Below are 16,599 nucleotides of genomic sequence, written 5' to 3' on the forward strand. Positions count from 1 at the left end.
TCTATCCCTCTCTCTCCCTCTCTTTCTTTCCCTCTCAGATTTAATGTGAGTCCTGCACCTACATGCAACCCAAACCAAAACACCACGTTGCAAGCATACATTCAGTCAGTTCCTTTGTGTATGAGTGTGTGTGTTAGAGAAAAAAGTGCCTGTGTGTGTGCGTGCGTGTGTGTGTGTGTGTGTGTGTGTGTGTGTGTGTGTGTGTGTGTGTGTGTGTGTGTGTGTGTGTGTGTGTGTGTGTGTGTGTGTGTGTGTGTGTGTGTGTGAGTCTGTCACTCTGTTTGTGTGTGCATATGTGTTTGTGTTTGTGCGTGTTACAGCTTTGAGCATCCATGCACGCAGTGTACAATTTCAAAGTGATGCCCTTTGAGCTAATCAGAACGAGGTGTTGGGCTGAAAGGAAACAAGAGAGAGGGATGAGATAAGTGTTGGGTTGAAAGGGAACAGGAGAGAGGGATGAGAGAAGTGAGTGAGAAAATGTGAGATAGACAGCTAGAGTCATTTTTAAAAGTTATTTGGACTAATAGGAACACGTCTCTCCCCCCTCCTCCTCCTTTTCTTCTGTTCATTCCTTCAGTACTCTGTCCACTTTTCCTCTTCCTCTTCTTCTTCTTCCTCTTCTTCTTCTTCTTCTTCTTCTTCTTCTTCTTCTTCTTCTTCTAATATATATAGTACTACTCTGTGTAAACAGCAATATGCCCAAATCCAATATGTTAAGTTTTCATTGTTTAATAAACTTTAAGAAAAGATCTTGCAATTTCTCCAGGCTCACTAAAGCGTGTTTCTCTAAAATCATGTTCTCGAATTCACATCAGTGGCCACAGCATCCATAGTTAACTACCTGATTTCCTTAAAAAATGTTACTGTGTGTGTTTATGTGTTTATGTGTGAATCTGTGCATGAAACCCTTGTGTGTGTGTTTCTGTGTGTGTGTGTGTGTGTGTGTGTGTGTGTGTGTGTGTGTGTGTCTGTGTGTGTGTGTGTGTGTGTGAGAGTGTTTGTGTGAGTGTGTGTGCTTCTGTGTGTGTGTGTGTGTGTGTGTGTGTGTGTGTGTGTGTGTGTGTTTCTCTGTGTGTGTGTGTGTGTGTGTGTGTGTGTGTGTGTGTGTGTGTGTGTGTACTCTCACATATCTCCACGTGTGTCAGTGGTTAGTTGTTTCTCCTTTTTTTTTTTTTTACTAATCCTGGGAAGAAAAAAAAAAGCCCCTAAAAAAGCCCTCTCCATGCATAGTGGCTGGGTTGAAACACAGAAGGCCACAAGCTGCTCTGCTAAGCCCAGCCTGGAGTCATCGGAATCTCCAGATTAGGCTTAGCCCAACAATAGGCCCTCCCTATCACAATTACAGCAGCGGAGAAGCACCGGCTACAAGACTCCGAGGGGAAAGAAGAAGAAGAGAGAAGAGAAAAGAAGAAAAAAAAAACACACACCCTCCTGAAAGGAGAGAGAGAGGGAGGGAGAGAGAGAGACAGAGAGAAAGAGTCAAGGAGGGAGGGAGGGAGGGAGGAAGAAAAAAAGAACGGATGCTCAAGGGGCCACAAACAGTTCCACTTCAAGGGGTTCAATCTTGATAATAACAATGGATTGCGGTTGGGCCGACACGATTTAAAATGGAGACCAGGAGGAGTTTTTTTTGCATCAGGTTGCATCATGGTCCGTCTCTGCGTGGCTCTGCCAGCTCCGGGGGGCTACTTTAGAAGGACGACAGGAAGTTGAACGTGCTTCAGACGCGTCAGCCGATCCAAACTCAACTTTATAGCTGCCGACGACGGCTAATCTTAACAACAAGCTGAAGTCTTAGTGAGAGAGAGAGAGAGGGATAGAGAGAGAGAGAGAGAGATAGAGAGAGATAGAGATAAAAAGAGAAAGAGAGAGAGAGGAGAGAGAGTGAGAGGGAGAGAGAGAGATAGAGAGAGAGAGAGAGGGAGAGAGAGAGAGAAAGAGATAGAGAGAGAGGAGAGAGAGGGAGAGAGAGAGAGAGCGAGAGAGGAAGAGAGAGAGAGAGCATACATTGATGATAAACACAAACACACTGAGGGTATAATCTTATAGGAGCACTTCTTTTTTTAGGGAGGGGGAAGAGGATTGAGGTGTCTGAGATGCGAATTGTTTAATATGTGAGGATCGATGAGACAGCGAGGCATAATCCCTGAATGGCTAATGTCTGGCCCGCGCACAATCTCTACGCCAAACAAGGACTGGCGTGTGACAGAGAAGAGGCGCTTTCTCTTCAAATTGGTGAAATGCCACTCTCGCTCTCTGTGAGCAATATTTGAAATATCTTACAAAAACATCTCTAGAGGAATCATTATGAACAGATATATGGTATCAAGTCTCCAGAGAAAGTATTACAGGCAGGTCGATATACTTTTATGCGTTTTTTTTTTTTACACATACGAAAGATATGATTTTTCATGTGATGTGTCTCATTCCACCAGTACAAGCAGATGAAGATTCTCATGAAATAAGGTCACATTTATGTTCTCATAACGTCCTTATTTTAAATAGCAAAAGACACGAAATAATTGTACCACTAATAATTGCATTAAGAACTCAACAAAGACCCCAGGTCTGGCCTGCATTAATTAACTGGCAACCCTTTATTTTACTAGAACTGGCAACCCTTCATTTTTTCCCCCCCATAGATGCAATTTTAACCACATGACATGACATGGCCCATCATTAATGAAATGGGTACACTGAATATCTAAAACAAATTACATTACGTACATATATATATATATACACTTCCACGCTATATACTTCAGAGACATTTCTTCCTTCCACAGCTATTTATAGAAGCTAACTTGCGAGCACACACAGTGTTTCCTTGAGGTCAGAGCATTGACCTTGACACCACTGGGCCCTTTGCTTCACACCGCGTGCAAAGACAACAGTTACACGCCCTCATCTGACATCCTCGCCATCGTTTGGATTTCAAAAAACGATGCCTATCAATTATACATAAGTCCAGCGTGTGGAGGAGGCCCAAAGATGTGTTCTGATTTGAGTCTGGTTAGATCGCTGTGGTTGATGGCTGCTGTTGAGTACTATCTATGTCAGACCAGTGAGTCAGACCCGTATGTGTGTGTGTGTGTGTGTGTGTGAGTGTCTCTGTGTGTGTGTATGTGTGTGTGTGTGTGTGTGTGTGTGTGTGTGTGTGTGTGTGTGTGTGTGTGTGTGTGTGTGTGTGAGTATGTGTGTGTGTGTGTGTTGTGTGTGTGTGTGTGTGTGTGTGTGTGTGTGTGTGTGTGTGTGTGTGTGTGTGTGTGTGTGTGTGTGAATTGTGCTATAATATGTGTTCATTGTGAGCCAAATAAAGACACTGCAGCGGAACCTGGTATTTTTATCTCTCTCTCTCTCACTCTCTCTCTCTCTCTCTCTCTCTTTCTCTCTCTCTCTCTCTCTCCCTCTCTATCACTCCCTCTCTCCCTCTTGGAGTGTCTAGAAGAGATAAGCACCCTCACATGCAAAAGAGTCTTGATGAGAGTCACGGATGAGTTACAGGACAGAGCAATGACACAGAGGTCACCCAGAGGTTTCCGTCCTCCGCAGGATGTGTTTGCGCAATACAATACCAAAAACAAACAAAAACAAATAGAAAGATATGATTGGAGACAGACAGAGTAGAATGATCCCATGGTGTCGTTTGACATGTAAGATGATGTTTTTATATGGAGGACTTCTTAAATAGGTTAAATGGAAAGAAGTTACCATGTCCTTGAGCGTTCTGTTTGTAATACTGAATGAAAAGCTTAGATAGTCAGTGTATCCATTTCAAGTGCGATGGGCCATCTCATGTAATGTAGTAAAAATCACATCTATGGGGCAAATAAAGGGTTGCCAGTTCCGAGAAAAAATAAAGGGTTGCCAGTTAATTACTACAGGCCAGATCTGGCACTGTAGTCTTTGTTTAGTTATTGGAAATTAATGCAATTCATTAATTATAATACATACGTATTATATAATACACCACTACAAGCTGTAACCAGATGGACTTGGTGTTATTGATAAGGGCCTAGTTTCCCGAACGCTAAAAAGGACTTGAAATCGGTCGTAAGAGGGATCCTTGCAGAGCGGTTTCCCGACGCCGCACTTACGGCTATGATGAGTCTAAGATGTCGCCAAAATCCACGTAGGCCGTTAAGATACGTCGTTATCGGGAAACGAGGCCAAGGTTGGTAACCTGCATATGTGCTTATTATAGACTTAAAAATATGTTACACATATACATTACATACAGGACATATGCGACACATCCATGGAATAGAATGGTAGAATGCAAAACGATAAATATTTTTTCAAACGTTTTTATTAAACTTTGACAGACACAAATGGAGGGATGAAGACAGAATCTGGAAGGTGTTGTTAAATGCGTTTCTTATGTAAATATGGGTTCAGGATGAACATTAACGCCATTGAGTTCCTCACCTATAGGCATGCAAATGATATGTAGAGCCACAGATTCAAAAATAAACAAATAAAGCTGCATTCAAAATTCAGTAGAATTGAAATCAGTTAGGTATAATTCAAAAATATTTTTTTAGAAGGAAATTGAGACCAGAGGCAGACGGAAATGGCACGAATGGTTTGAAACATCACAGCCTGTTTTTAGAAGAAGAATTACACATACGTATATTATTTTGCGTGAATGAAGTGTTCAGTGTCACCCCAAAAATAACAGCAATTTTCCACCGCCATTGTTGACCCTGTTCTCTGTCCTACTGGGACATACATTCCGATGATGAAGATGGCTTGGAGATCCTCAAGCATTTTGTTTTTTTTTCGTAAAGTCACACGACAGGAAAAATTAAACTGTAATACACCATGACACTGAAGTGGATTGATAGAACCATACAATTAAAAACTTTAAAATACTATGGCACTGGAATAGAATGAAAGAACCATACAATTCAAAACTGTAAAACACTATGGCACTGGAGTGGAACAATAAGACCATAACTGTACAAATAGGTTGAACCATATAATTAAAAACTGTAATACACAATTGCACTGGAATAAAATGATAGAACCAACAATTATGGCCTGTTCTCTCCCTTGTATGTCGCTTTGGACAAAAGTGTCTGTTAAATGACTTAATGTAAATGTAAATTACAAAACTCTACAATACTATGGCACTGGAATAAAATGATAGAACCATACAGTTAAAAACCGTTTTACACTATAGCACTGGAATGGAATGATAAGACCATAACTGTACAATACTATGTACAGATAGAACCATATAATTAAAAACTGTAATACACAATTGCGCTGGAATAAAATAATATAACCATACAATTACAAAACTGTACAATACTATGGCACTGGAATAAAATGATAGAACCATACAATTAAAAACTGTAAAACACTACGGCACTGGAGTAGAATGAAAGAACCATACAAATCAAAACCGTTTTACACTATGGCACTGGATTGGAACGATAAGACCATAACTGTACAATACTATGTACAGATAGAACCATATAATTAAAAACTGTAATACACAATAGCACTGGAGTGGAACGTAAGAACCAAACAATTACAAAACTGTACAATACTATGGCACTGGAATAGAATGATAGAACCATACAATTAAAATGTATTATACTATGGCACTGGACTAAAAACGTTAGAACAATACAATTAAAAGTAATAATCAAACTCTGAAGCACATAGCCACCCACACACTATAAATTAGGACACACAATTAACCTGGACAGAGAGATAAAGACAGAATTTAAAAATGAATGTGTTAAATAATAAACTCTGGCACAACCCCTTAACCCGCACAACACACATACTCACACACTATAGTGTAAGCTGCAAAATGAACCCTCATGGAGAATCTTTGCCCATCACTACATCTCGTCTGAAACTGAGGGGAAATTATTTATGCTCAGTGGAATGAACGTTAATTAATACAGTTCAACAAACACAGTAATGAAGTGGTCTTTCCGAACTTGAAATGTGTGAATGCAGAGGTTTGTGTTTGCCAGTTGATATAGTGCTACAATGCTTCCGTGGTCCAGAGTAAATGGTGTTGTATCTACATAAATAAATAGACTTGACAAATCCCCCCCAACAAATGTACACAGACGTCATGCGTAGACTAGACCATGGGAGATGGTCCACTGCTCCATTGTCATAACGGAATAATGATAACGGTTTTTTAACATCATAATTAATAACTATCAGTATGCATGCATTGTCCTCTAGTCAAACACTGCACCATCACACACACACACACACACACACACACACACACACATATGCACACACCCACACACACACCCACACACATGCACACACACACACACACACACACACACACACACACACACACACACACACATGCACACTCAAATACACACAGGACAGGTGTGAAGAACATGGACCACCTGGCACACTGAGAGATAGAGAGAGGTGGAGAGGGAGGGAGAAAGAGAGAGTGGGAGAGAGAGGGAGAAAGAGAGAGAGGGGCAGGGCACCCCTCAACATGCTTTGAGATTAGCCACTACATGCTGAATGTAAATGCACTAAAGCCAGGCATGTTTGCCAGTCAGCGTGTACACATTCTGAAAGGGCTCCGAGGGACTAACACGCACACACACACGCACACACACACACACACACACACACACACACACACACACACACACAGCAGGCCAAACATGGAGCGTATGTTTATTCTGCAATATTTACCCAGCTGGGGCACACGATGTGCTACACCGCCATACACAGAGAACGGTGTTAATTAAAATCGTGATTTGTCCGCCTGTCGTAGGATAAACAAAATTGTGCATTGCTATGACACGGGCAGAGGTCACAGCGGAACGCCCAAATGCACTGGAGAGTCAATCTGGTACATATATATTTTTATTTGTTCGTTTTCCAGCCTTGTTTGTTGGTGAACTGGCGAAAGTAAAATATCTTTGCAACAACTGAACTTTTTTCCTCAGAACTCACTACAAATACAACTACCAAATCGTTGATTTCACATTGTGTGCACGGGCGATGAAAAATAAAACAACAATCTTCCAATTTCTATATTGAAAGGTCAATTCGATTTGGATGTTCGTTTGCTCTGTCATTTGATGAAAATGTTAAATCGAACCCCCTTTAACCCACTGACCTGGGACCATCATACAATAACTGATGCTTAACAACACTAGTCCCTTGAGTTACGGGTATTCTGATGGACACGAATATGTTACGAGAATCGAAAGTTAGCTGATCAAAATGGTCGTTACACTTGTTTGTTTTTCAAGCGCTGTGCCGTGCTGCTTATGGATGTAGGTTTATTTTGTACACAATTTTGGGCCTAGGGAGGATCAAAGTTGTGCGCAAGGCAAAAATATCAAATAAAAAGATTTGTTGCACTACAACATGTTCCCCTTCATATGTCCCACACTAATGCATAGGATTTTTATTAATAAAAAGGGAGAAGCACGGTTCCACTCGTTGAAGTTGATGTAAAGGCTACATCTGGTTTGCAACCATTGGTTTATAATTACCTAGGAAGCAGTCAACTATTTATCCCATAAATTCACACATCACGATAATGTTTGGTTAAAAAACACACTCCATTTTAAAACGACTTTCACCATATTTTATTTAAAAAACAAACATGTATGCCAAGGCGTTCGCCTCAAACATCTCAACTTTTTACAGGGAAGATTTCATTGCATGTCATTTTCACATTTTCCTCTCGCAGACAGAAGCACAGAACCATTCACTTCATTGACAAGAACCTCAAGTGCTGCGATATTTACTTTAGTCCCAGGAATGAAAACAATTATCACATCAGTTTGGATGTCCGTAGTTTGACGTGGAAGCTGAGCTGACATAACTTAAATGTAATTACATAAGGCCTACATACAAACATCTGCAGCATCTTGAGCTATTGTTTTAATAGATTAAAAATGGCCATGGGCTATAAAACTCCTCATCTAAGTGATGAGTCACTACACGGAGGACGGAGCAACACATGAAATTCGAATACGAATTTTTTTTTTCGTTTCCTTTAAAAGTGGTTTTGAATTTACTGAAAGGCTACACTTCAACTGGTACATTCCGTTTTGGTATTCATTCACCGGCCTCCATTCGAATTAATCCATTTGAATGTTTTGCTTATACAATTTTGAGGATATTTCGGGGTAGGCTTTGTGTCTTACAGGAACTGGCCATTTGCAGAATGAATTGAACGTTTTTTTCACATTTTGCTATTTAAAGTTTCCGACTTGAAAACTAAAATAAAAGGGAAAAAGAGGAAGGGTGCAGTCCTGATACGTTTTACTTCTTCCTACCATAATACTTTAGTCACGATCAAACGTCACAAACTTTTTCCTTCTCTCTCGCGCTCTTTCTCTCTCTGCCAAACTCAACAAACGACGTTCTGTCCGTCGACTTTCCAGAAGTCCACAATCGCTCCTCACAAAACCTGAAATCTCCACGAGGCTTGGTCCTTGTAGTCCAAGCAGTCAGCGGCTGAGCTGAAGTTCAGTTTCCATGACGATGCGGCGGCTGCGGCAGCAGCGGCAGCGGCCGTTGTCGTCTGCTCCTTGTAGTCCAAACAGTCTGTGGAGCCAAATCCTAAGCCACTGCCGCCATAGCCCTGGTGGTGGTGGGCATGGTGTGGATGATGAGGGTGATGGTGGCCAGAGCTCTGCCCTATGTGGTGGTGTGGGTGGTGGCTAGACATGCTGGAGCTCGACATGGAGCCCAGCTGGGGGTGTGCGGTGTGGGGGTGGTGGGCAGCATGTGGGTGGTGGTGAGAATGCATGGGGGCCAAGTACGAGCTGGGGTCCATGCCCCCGAAGTAGGACCCTGAGGCGGCCGCGGCTGCTGCAGAGTACCCCTGGCTGTACGCGGGGGTCTGGCTGTAGGAAACCGGGTAGGTGGGGGTCCCGTTGGAGCCGGACACAGGCCTCTGCATGCAGGACGCGCTGGTGGGGGGCGCCGAGTCCGGGACGGAAGAAGGTGCCGGGAGAGGAGAGATGGGCGCCGGGCTCCAGATGGCCGACACCGGGGTGGCGCCTGAGGTCGCCGAGCCCAGGCCAGATGGGTGAGCCCCGGTCGAGCCGGAGGAAGAGGAGGAGGAGGAAGAGGAGCCGTTGCTGGAGACAGCCGGTGGGGTGAACTGGCCGCTGCTCTCCGACCCTGGACTCTCCCTGGATGGGGAGGGCTTCTTCTTGGCCGGTCGGACCTTGGAGTTGTTTCCCGCCTGCGCTTGCTGGCGACACTTGGCTCGTCGGTTCTTGAACCACACCTGGACCAAGAAGGAAAGGAGAAGAGCTCAGATTTAATGACCTCATATGGTTTTGCTTTTGGCATGGGACACTTATTACTATGGTTACTCTTTTGGCATGGGACACTTATTACTATGGTTACTCTTTTGGCATAGGACACTTATTATTAAGGGTGCTCTAGAGGCATAGGACACTTATCATTAAGGGTGCTCTATTGGCATAGGACACTTATCATTAAGGGTGCTCTTTTGGAATAGGACACTTATTACTATGGTTACTCTTTTGGCATAGGACACTTATTATTAAGGGTGCTCTAGAGGCATAGGACACTTATCATTAAGGGTGCTCTATTGGCATAGGACACTTATCATTAAGGGTGCTCTTTTGGAATAGGACACTTATTACTATGGTTACTCTTTTGGCATAGGACACTTATTATTAAGGGTGCTCTATTGGCATAAGACACATATTATTATGGTTACTCTTTTGGCATAGGACACTTAAGGGTGCTCTTCTGGGAGAGGGCACTTATTATTAAGTGTGCTCTTTTGGGAGAGAAAAATGATTGACCCCACTGGTAGTGCACCTTGCATTACCACAGGTACACTGAGCTTTATGCTACAAAAGGTAATTAGCAGACAAGTCTGTGGAGTGGTAGAGTAACATGTCCTGTGCACAAAAACACATGGAACCAGTCTAGAGTAATTAAATCACTTGTTTCAAACATACTCAACAGTAATAAGAGATTTATGAATGTAAATTATTATATCACTTATTATAAATGTTATAAATGGCACTACATGACTCATTCCAGTTTTCCCTTTGACAGAATTCAATATTTAAAAAAATGTGAGTTTATCTAGTTGTATTATGTGTTATGTACATCTGGGAACTAAAGGTCATTGAAATTCCCTGGAAGATATTTAAATTCATTAGGATTTTACTTTGACACGCTGTAAGGGCCCTTATTGTGTGTCTAACGGCTCTTAGTTTAGAAACACACGTCTTAATTGTAGTATGCAAAGCCAACCATTTCTGCTAACTGATTCGGTGCACCGATCGACTTAGCATTCTTAATGTATATATATTATTTATATTAAATCCTTGTCTTTCAAAGTCCAAATGAAGTGGCACGTACCTGCACTCGTGACTCCGGTAAATTAATTTTCAGCGCCACTTCCTCCCTCATGAAGATGTCGGGGTAGCGAGTTTTGCCAAAGAGAGACTCCAAAATGTCCAATTGCGTGCGCGTAAAAGTAGTTCTCTCCCGGCGCTGCTTCCGCGGATGGGCTGTGGAACACAGTGAAGATAGCACTTTAATTTTCACCTCAAAGTGCAACAACGCGTGAAATTGACTATGTGGTGGGTGGACCAGTTAATCATGTACGTCATTTGCAAATAAAGAACGTTGTTAATTTGCCTAAAAGGAAATCCATTACAACTTGACGCACCAACAAATACATACTGCACTTTAGTGCATTTGCAAACACTGGCTGTGCTGTGTTTAAGCAGCAAACTGTAATTGTAATTGTGTGTTGGACCTCTCAAGGAGAGGTTGGTCGAGGCATGCGTTTTAAAGGTCAAGAAAGTTCCGTGTGCTTACCCGGGTAGACAGACGGATGTAGCATGTCCATAGTGCCCCCGAGCCCCAGGCCACTCATGCCGTATGGGCCTTGCTTGAGGTATGACATCATGCTAGAAGCTTTACAAGGGGCGCACCGTGTTTTTCAATGAAAGGTTCGGTTCCCCCTATGGCTGAATTGGGGAGCGCTCTCGGTGTAGCTGTGGGAGGAAGAGAAGTAGGGAAAATGTCAGCAAAATGTTATTTCATTGCGCGATACTTTTTCGAACTAAACTGTGTTTGATTGACAAGCGAGTCATACAAAACAAAAACATGTCACAGGATGGAAGTTGATTTACTAAACATGACTAGGTCTGATCACTTGTTAAATTTAGGCTCATTACAGACACGATTTTGCTTCAAAAAAATGAGCAACGGTGGCCAGCTGGAGACTTTCTGAGGGCCGAGTGTCAACGAAATGGCGGCCAACAGCTCAAGTGGGGAGTCATAGCCAAGAGCGCTCCTTTTACATCATGAGTTAACTTCTTCTCTGTTGTAGAGACTGTGTTTTATTCATGTAATCCATTTAAACTTTTTTCCTGTCTGGACGTTAATATTTTCTATATTTTCTATATTTATTTATATTTTTCTACATTGATCTTTAATAGGGACAAACATACTAAAGTACTCAAGCTATCCACACTTTCCCGCTTGCGTCTTGTACTTAATGGCGCAGTTAACTTAATGAAACGCCTTTTGATTAATAGTCTGAAGATCAAAGCTAACGACTTCTAGAATGGGGCGTGAAGTTAGGCTACTACTATGATTACCTGCTTGAGACAGAAACAACCACAATTAATTATGCATAGACAAAGTGTGAATATTGCGCGTCCTCTTATGTCTCATCATCCGTGGTGAATGTGTAGTCGTTTAATGGCAATTAGGAGTCTAATCGTGCACCTTTCTTTAATCAAATATTATTATTATTACCATTATTGTAACTATTGGTGGTACTTTCATCCAACTCCATGAAACAGAAGTATTTGTGTTGCAAGCAGTTTATCTCATGCCCTAAAATCCCTGCAACTCCGAGATATTGACGGCGAAACGGTGAAAAGACACAAAAGAGGACATTTTTTGTTGCTCGTCATTATGCCTGATAATTAACTCCACCGCAGCATGTAGCATTGTAACAATACGACAGAATTAGGAAAAGAGAATCGCCAACTAGCTCCGCGGGCCTTTCTCAATTCAGCCCTTTGCTGATAAGACCGCTCATTAGTCCCCTGCCGCGCCGCGATAAACACAAGGATTTTAAACACCTAAAACACTGCGATTTAACTTAAACTGTAAAACTATAAACTTTAAACGCTGCAATTTCCCTCTAGGAATCAATACAGTAATCTAGCTATGTATAAATATATCTTTCCATTTATCTTTCTATTTATATATCTATCACTTTAAGTACTTCACTGTATTTCCATCCCCGTAGGACAGTGTAGCCAGATGTAAATGACCGCAAACTCTGTGCAAATGCCTTCTTTAGCCATTCAGATTGGACCCACGGGGACCCCATTGACGAGAACAGGCTTTATCGGTGATATTAATAGATAAGAACTCCTACCTCCTGCGCTAATTGTCAGCGCACAATTAATGTAGAATCAGAAAGGGTATGCGATTAAATAACGATGTTAAAGGACAACGAGAGACGAATATCGTTCGTTGGATTAATTAAGTTGTCTGAATTATGGACATTCGAGTTGTTGTGCTTTAAGAATATCACAGATGCTATTGAATTAACCTCGAATCATCGATCAGATTTGAAACATGAAAATTACTAACATGTGTTAGGTTGTATAATTTAAACCAATTTTAAATCAACACTGAAACAATCTTGCACCAACACTGCCACCAGTAAAGCAATGCATTACAGAACACAGAATATTATAGTGACTAAATGGTTATATTTACCTTCAGGATTTTCTTCCAGTTTTTTTCCCTCTCTTCTATTTTAGTCTTGATGGGGCAAAATCCAGCGTATTGACAGTATCCACAATAGGGTCTTGAAGTGGACGCGCACTCCTAAGACATACACGTACGCAAAAAAAAAAGCAAAAGCAAAAAAAGAAACTATTTAATTCCTCGCGTTCGCTTCCAGCAATCACTCAACTCGGACGTATTTTAACTCCAATTTAAAGGTGGTACTCAATCAAACGGCGTGTGCTGCGAGGAAGCAAACGAATTAAGTTCATTATCTTCGCATATCCCTCTCTGTAAAGTTGATGGCTAATGTTGACGGATGGAGATTGATCATTCTGACGCTGCCCTGCCCTTCTAAGAGCGAAGGATACCTGCGGCACCGCCCCTTCCACCCAATCCGAGCGCTTGTGCTTCCCTACAGGCGGTATGAGCAGCCAATCACAGAACAGACGGTACTTGTAACCCCTCCCAATCAGTTAAGGGAAGAAATAAACTTCCACCGCAAGTTGAGGCGCGCAGTTTGTGAATTATAAAGTGAAATGTTTGTAAACATTTTTGCAGTACGCCTAACACAATTCTGGTCGAAATCACTGATTTATTTAAATGCACTTTAATATATCAATGTAAGTAGACTGAGATGGAGCTCGTTCCCTCTTGAAACAGATGACCTATTAATGTGTTTCAAACGTAAACCAGTTGCAAAACATGCATGGCTCAAAATGTCTGGCTTGTCAAACTAACTCACAAAGTGAGGATGCATGTGTACAAAAATTATAATTGAATTTAAAATGAGATCAGTTATCACAGTTGCCCATAATTGGATGCATTGAATGTTTACCCCTTTAATCTGGGGTTGAGGCATAAATTAGCCGTATTGCTTAATTTCATGAATATGGATGAAATCACTAATCCTCACTTAAATTTACATCTTACAACAGTCAACATTTATTTAGGGGGTGGAACTTTGACGCAAGGGGGGTATAATGATCGTTTAAAGAAAGAAACATATTAGATCCTCGGTCCTGAAAAATACAAGCGGCCACCAACACACAGTGAAAATAGACTTGATATTTTTTTCATGTACAATTTGTGATAACATAACCAACATACATATATATCATTGAATCATTTAGCTAAGGTATTTCAGTAGACCTATTCGATGTTGGTGCCCTTGTTATCCACACAAGTAGTGATTCATATGATTGTTTTTCTGTAACTGACACTCGTCTACGCCATTCAAGACGAATTAAGAAATAAAAACGAAGAGAGCAACGGGGCAAACTACAATCCGTTGCGTAAGAGGCCGCTGTCAGGCCTGTGTTTGTCTTTTTACATAAAATCAGCGAAGAAAAGGAAGAAAATGAATGGATTTGGGACGTCAACCTTTTCTATTCCGACCAAGAGGGAGTCGATGACATCGCATTATATGCTGTACACAATGAGCACAAAACGAGGATTTCTTAGACAATTTTACAAATTTGTTCTCGACTGTCTTGTGGTTTCAAGGGGGAACCAGTTAAAGACGCTGGAATCGATCGCACAACTATCAAGATATCCAGTGGCACTAAAGCATTGTTGAGGGACTATTTTGTCTAATCCTAAATTGCAGTAGAATTTCCTCAACACTAAGCCAGTAAAGCCGTGGGATCAGTGCAGCTAAGGAGTGTTGGAGGGGTGGTGGCAGCAGTGGTGTGTGTGCGTGTGTGTGTGTGTGTGTGTGTGTGTGTGTGTGTTGGGGGGTAGGAGAGATTGTAAGATTGGTCTTTCTAACCCGCTGGATTGGCGCAGCTCTTGTAACTTGTCGGTGCTTATTAAAACGATGATGCATAAAATCCGCACTAAAACCCCTGGAGTTGTCAGAAGACGGTTTGAGCTTGCGGACAGGTTTATCTCTCTCGCCCTTAAACAAAATCTCTTTCTTCCTCTCTCTCTCTCTCTCTCTTTCCTTCGCGATGGCCCGGTGCTTTATATAAATACCGTCTGATCAACACCTGCGAGGTGGATGGCAGCAGACGTCTAAGTATTTCCGCGCGTAATACACATGAGAGTGATCCATTCTGACACCACCAGTCTCTCAGGTAGGCTAGGCTAGGCTACGCTGGCGCCATATGAGGAACTCACGTCGTTTTTATGAAACGAAGACCAACAGCCTACTTTTTGGATAGTCTATTGTTACGCCGCAACGAAGAAATGGTGGGCACTATACAGATAATCGACTTGAGAAAGTTTGTTCGAAACAAAAACAAAATATTTAGATTTAACATCTATGTTTCGGACGGAAAAAAACTAGTCACAGGTAAGTGTTTAATGTAATTTGACGTAATTAATTTCCGCCTGGGTTCTTTTCCATCTGTTAAGAAGTATTTTTTGTAAAATGCACATGCAGGGCTCCAGGCAATGCATAATTCCATGACTATATGAACACTCATTAAAAGTAAGCGTAACTTATTTTTTGTTAAATTGAACGTTGGAATTTAGCCTATTAAAATATGACTTGTATGTAGGGTACATATGATTATAAATCGTTATCCATATTAAGAAGTATGAAGTATAAACAAATGCCAGAGGTCAAAGAGAGAGTACAGACTAATGTGGACGACACATTGACAGAAATGGAAGATCAAAGCAAAAATGTAAAAGGTTTTCCCTCTCTTACTCATAAACAACCCAAAAATTATTATTTCACACCCGTCTATGTATACCGTACAAAACATGGAAATATCTAAAAAAAAACATTAATATAATATTGCACATAAGCTGTTTAATAGTTTTCAACAACTGCTGTTTTATTAATATTTTGCATTCAACAAAGTGGCGTGACTGTACCCTTGGGAGAAATCCATGCACTTGTAATAGGCAGACGTGATGATGGAAAGTTTTTGCCTCTGCGGTGTGTATTTAAAAAAAATAACCTTGCGTATATTAGATGGAAAATATTGATGAAAAAAAATTGGTTTTACATATGTAGATTTAATCTTCACAAGAACGTGTCATGACTGGAAAAATATTGTATTCAGCAAGAACATAACACATACCTAAATGCAAACCTAATGTAACCTTAATGTAGTTTTTTAATTTATTTATACTAAATAACATTTATACCAAACATTTAAATATGTGGATTCATATGTGCATTGAGAAGACATTTCAAGTGTGTGTGTGTGTGTGTGTGTGTGTGTGTGTTAAAAAAATGCTGAAGCCTATTTGAGTTCACTGACCTGGTTTTCATGCATTCAGGATGAAATATTTCATCTGATTCTTAGTTTGATTTTTACACACTTTAATTTGGTATTTTATTGTATTATTTATTGCATTTCTGTTTTTTTTTTCACCTCCATCCTGGTTCCATAGCTGTGCTAGAATGCAAGAGGTGCATAACCTGGCATGGCTGCAGTGGTGTAACTTGGCACTTGTCAAAAAAAATGAAGTATATAAATAAACATTTTGTGTGAAAGTAAAAGTGTCAGTTGTTGACATTTTTGGAAGTAATTGCACTTCAATACAAACACACAGCCACACAGCCACACAGACACACACACACACACACACACACACACACACACACACACACACACACACACACACACACACACACAGTCATGTAGGTGTGTAGCATCAGTCTTTCAGTCAGGGAACAACTACACACATAGCAGGTGAGGTCCAACGTGTGCTTTGGGTAATTCTGTGTATTGGGTAATTCAGGTAATGGCTTCGCACAATCCAGTGGATTGTTGTTACTAACTAGGGGTGACATTTGTCATTTGAAAAGTTGAAGATCAGGACCACAGTGGTGCACAAACTTCCATTCTT

At 41.1% G+C, this 16,599-nt stretch overlaps 1 protein-coding gene across 1 annotated transcript; it reads right to left on the bottom strand.

Annotated features, from left to right (window-relative positions):
* Positions 1-8,431: 8,431 nt before the first annotated feature.
* otx2a (orthodenticle homeobox 2a) lies at positions 8,432-10,945 on the bottom strand (the record flags this gene model as incomplete). Its single annotated transcript, XM_080839402.1, has 3 exons — positions 10,852-10,945; positions 10,387-10,538; positions 8,432-9,268 (listed from the first exon to the last, which is right to left on the bottom strand). The coding sequence occupies exons 1-3, from the start codon at positions 10,940-10,942 to the stop codon at positions 8,432-8,434; spliced, it is 1,080 nt and encodes a 359-aa protein (XP_080695528.1). The 5' UTR covers positions 10,943-10,945.
* Positions 10,946-16,599: the final 5,654 nt, after the last annotated feature.

The sequence above is a fragment of the Sprattus sprattus genome (assembly GCF_963457725.1).
Source record: "Sprattus sprattus genome assembly, chromosome: 1".
Taxonomy (NCBI): Eukaryota; Metazoa; Chordata; class Actinopteri; order Clupeiformes; family Clupeidae; genus Sprattus; species Sprattus sprattus.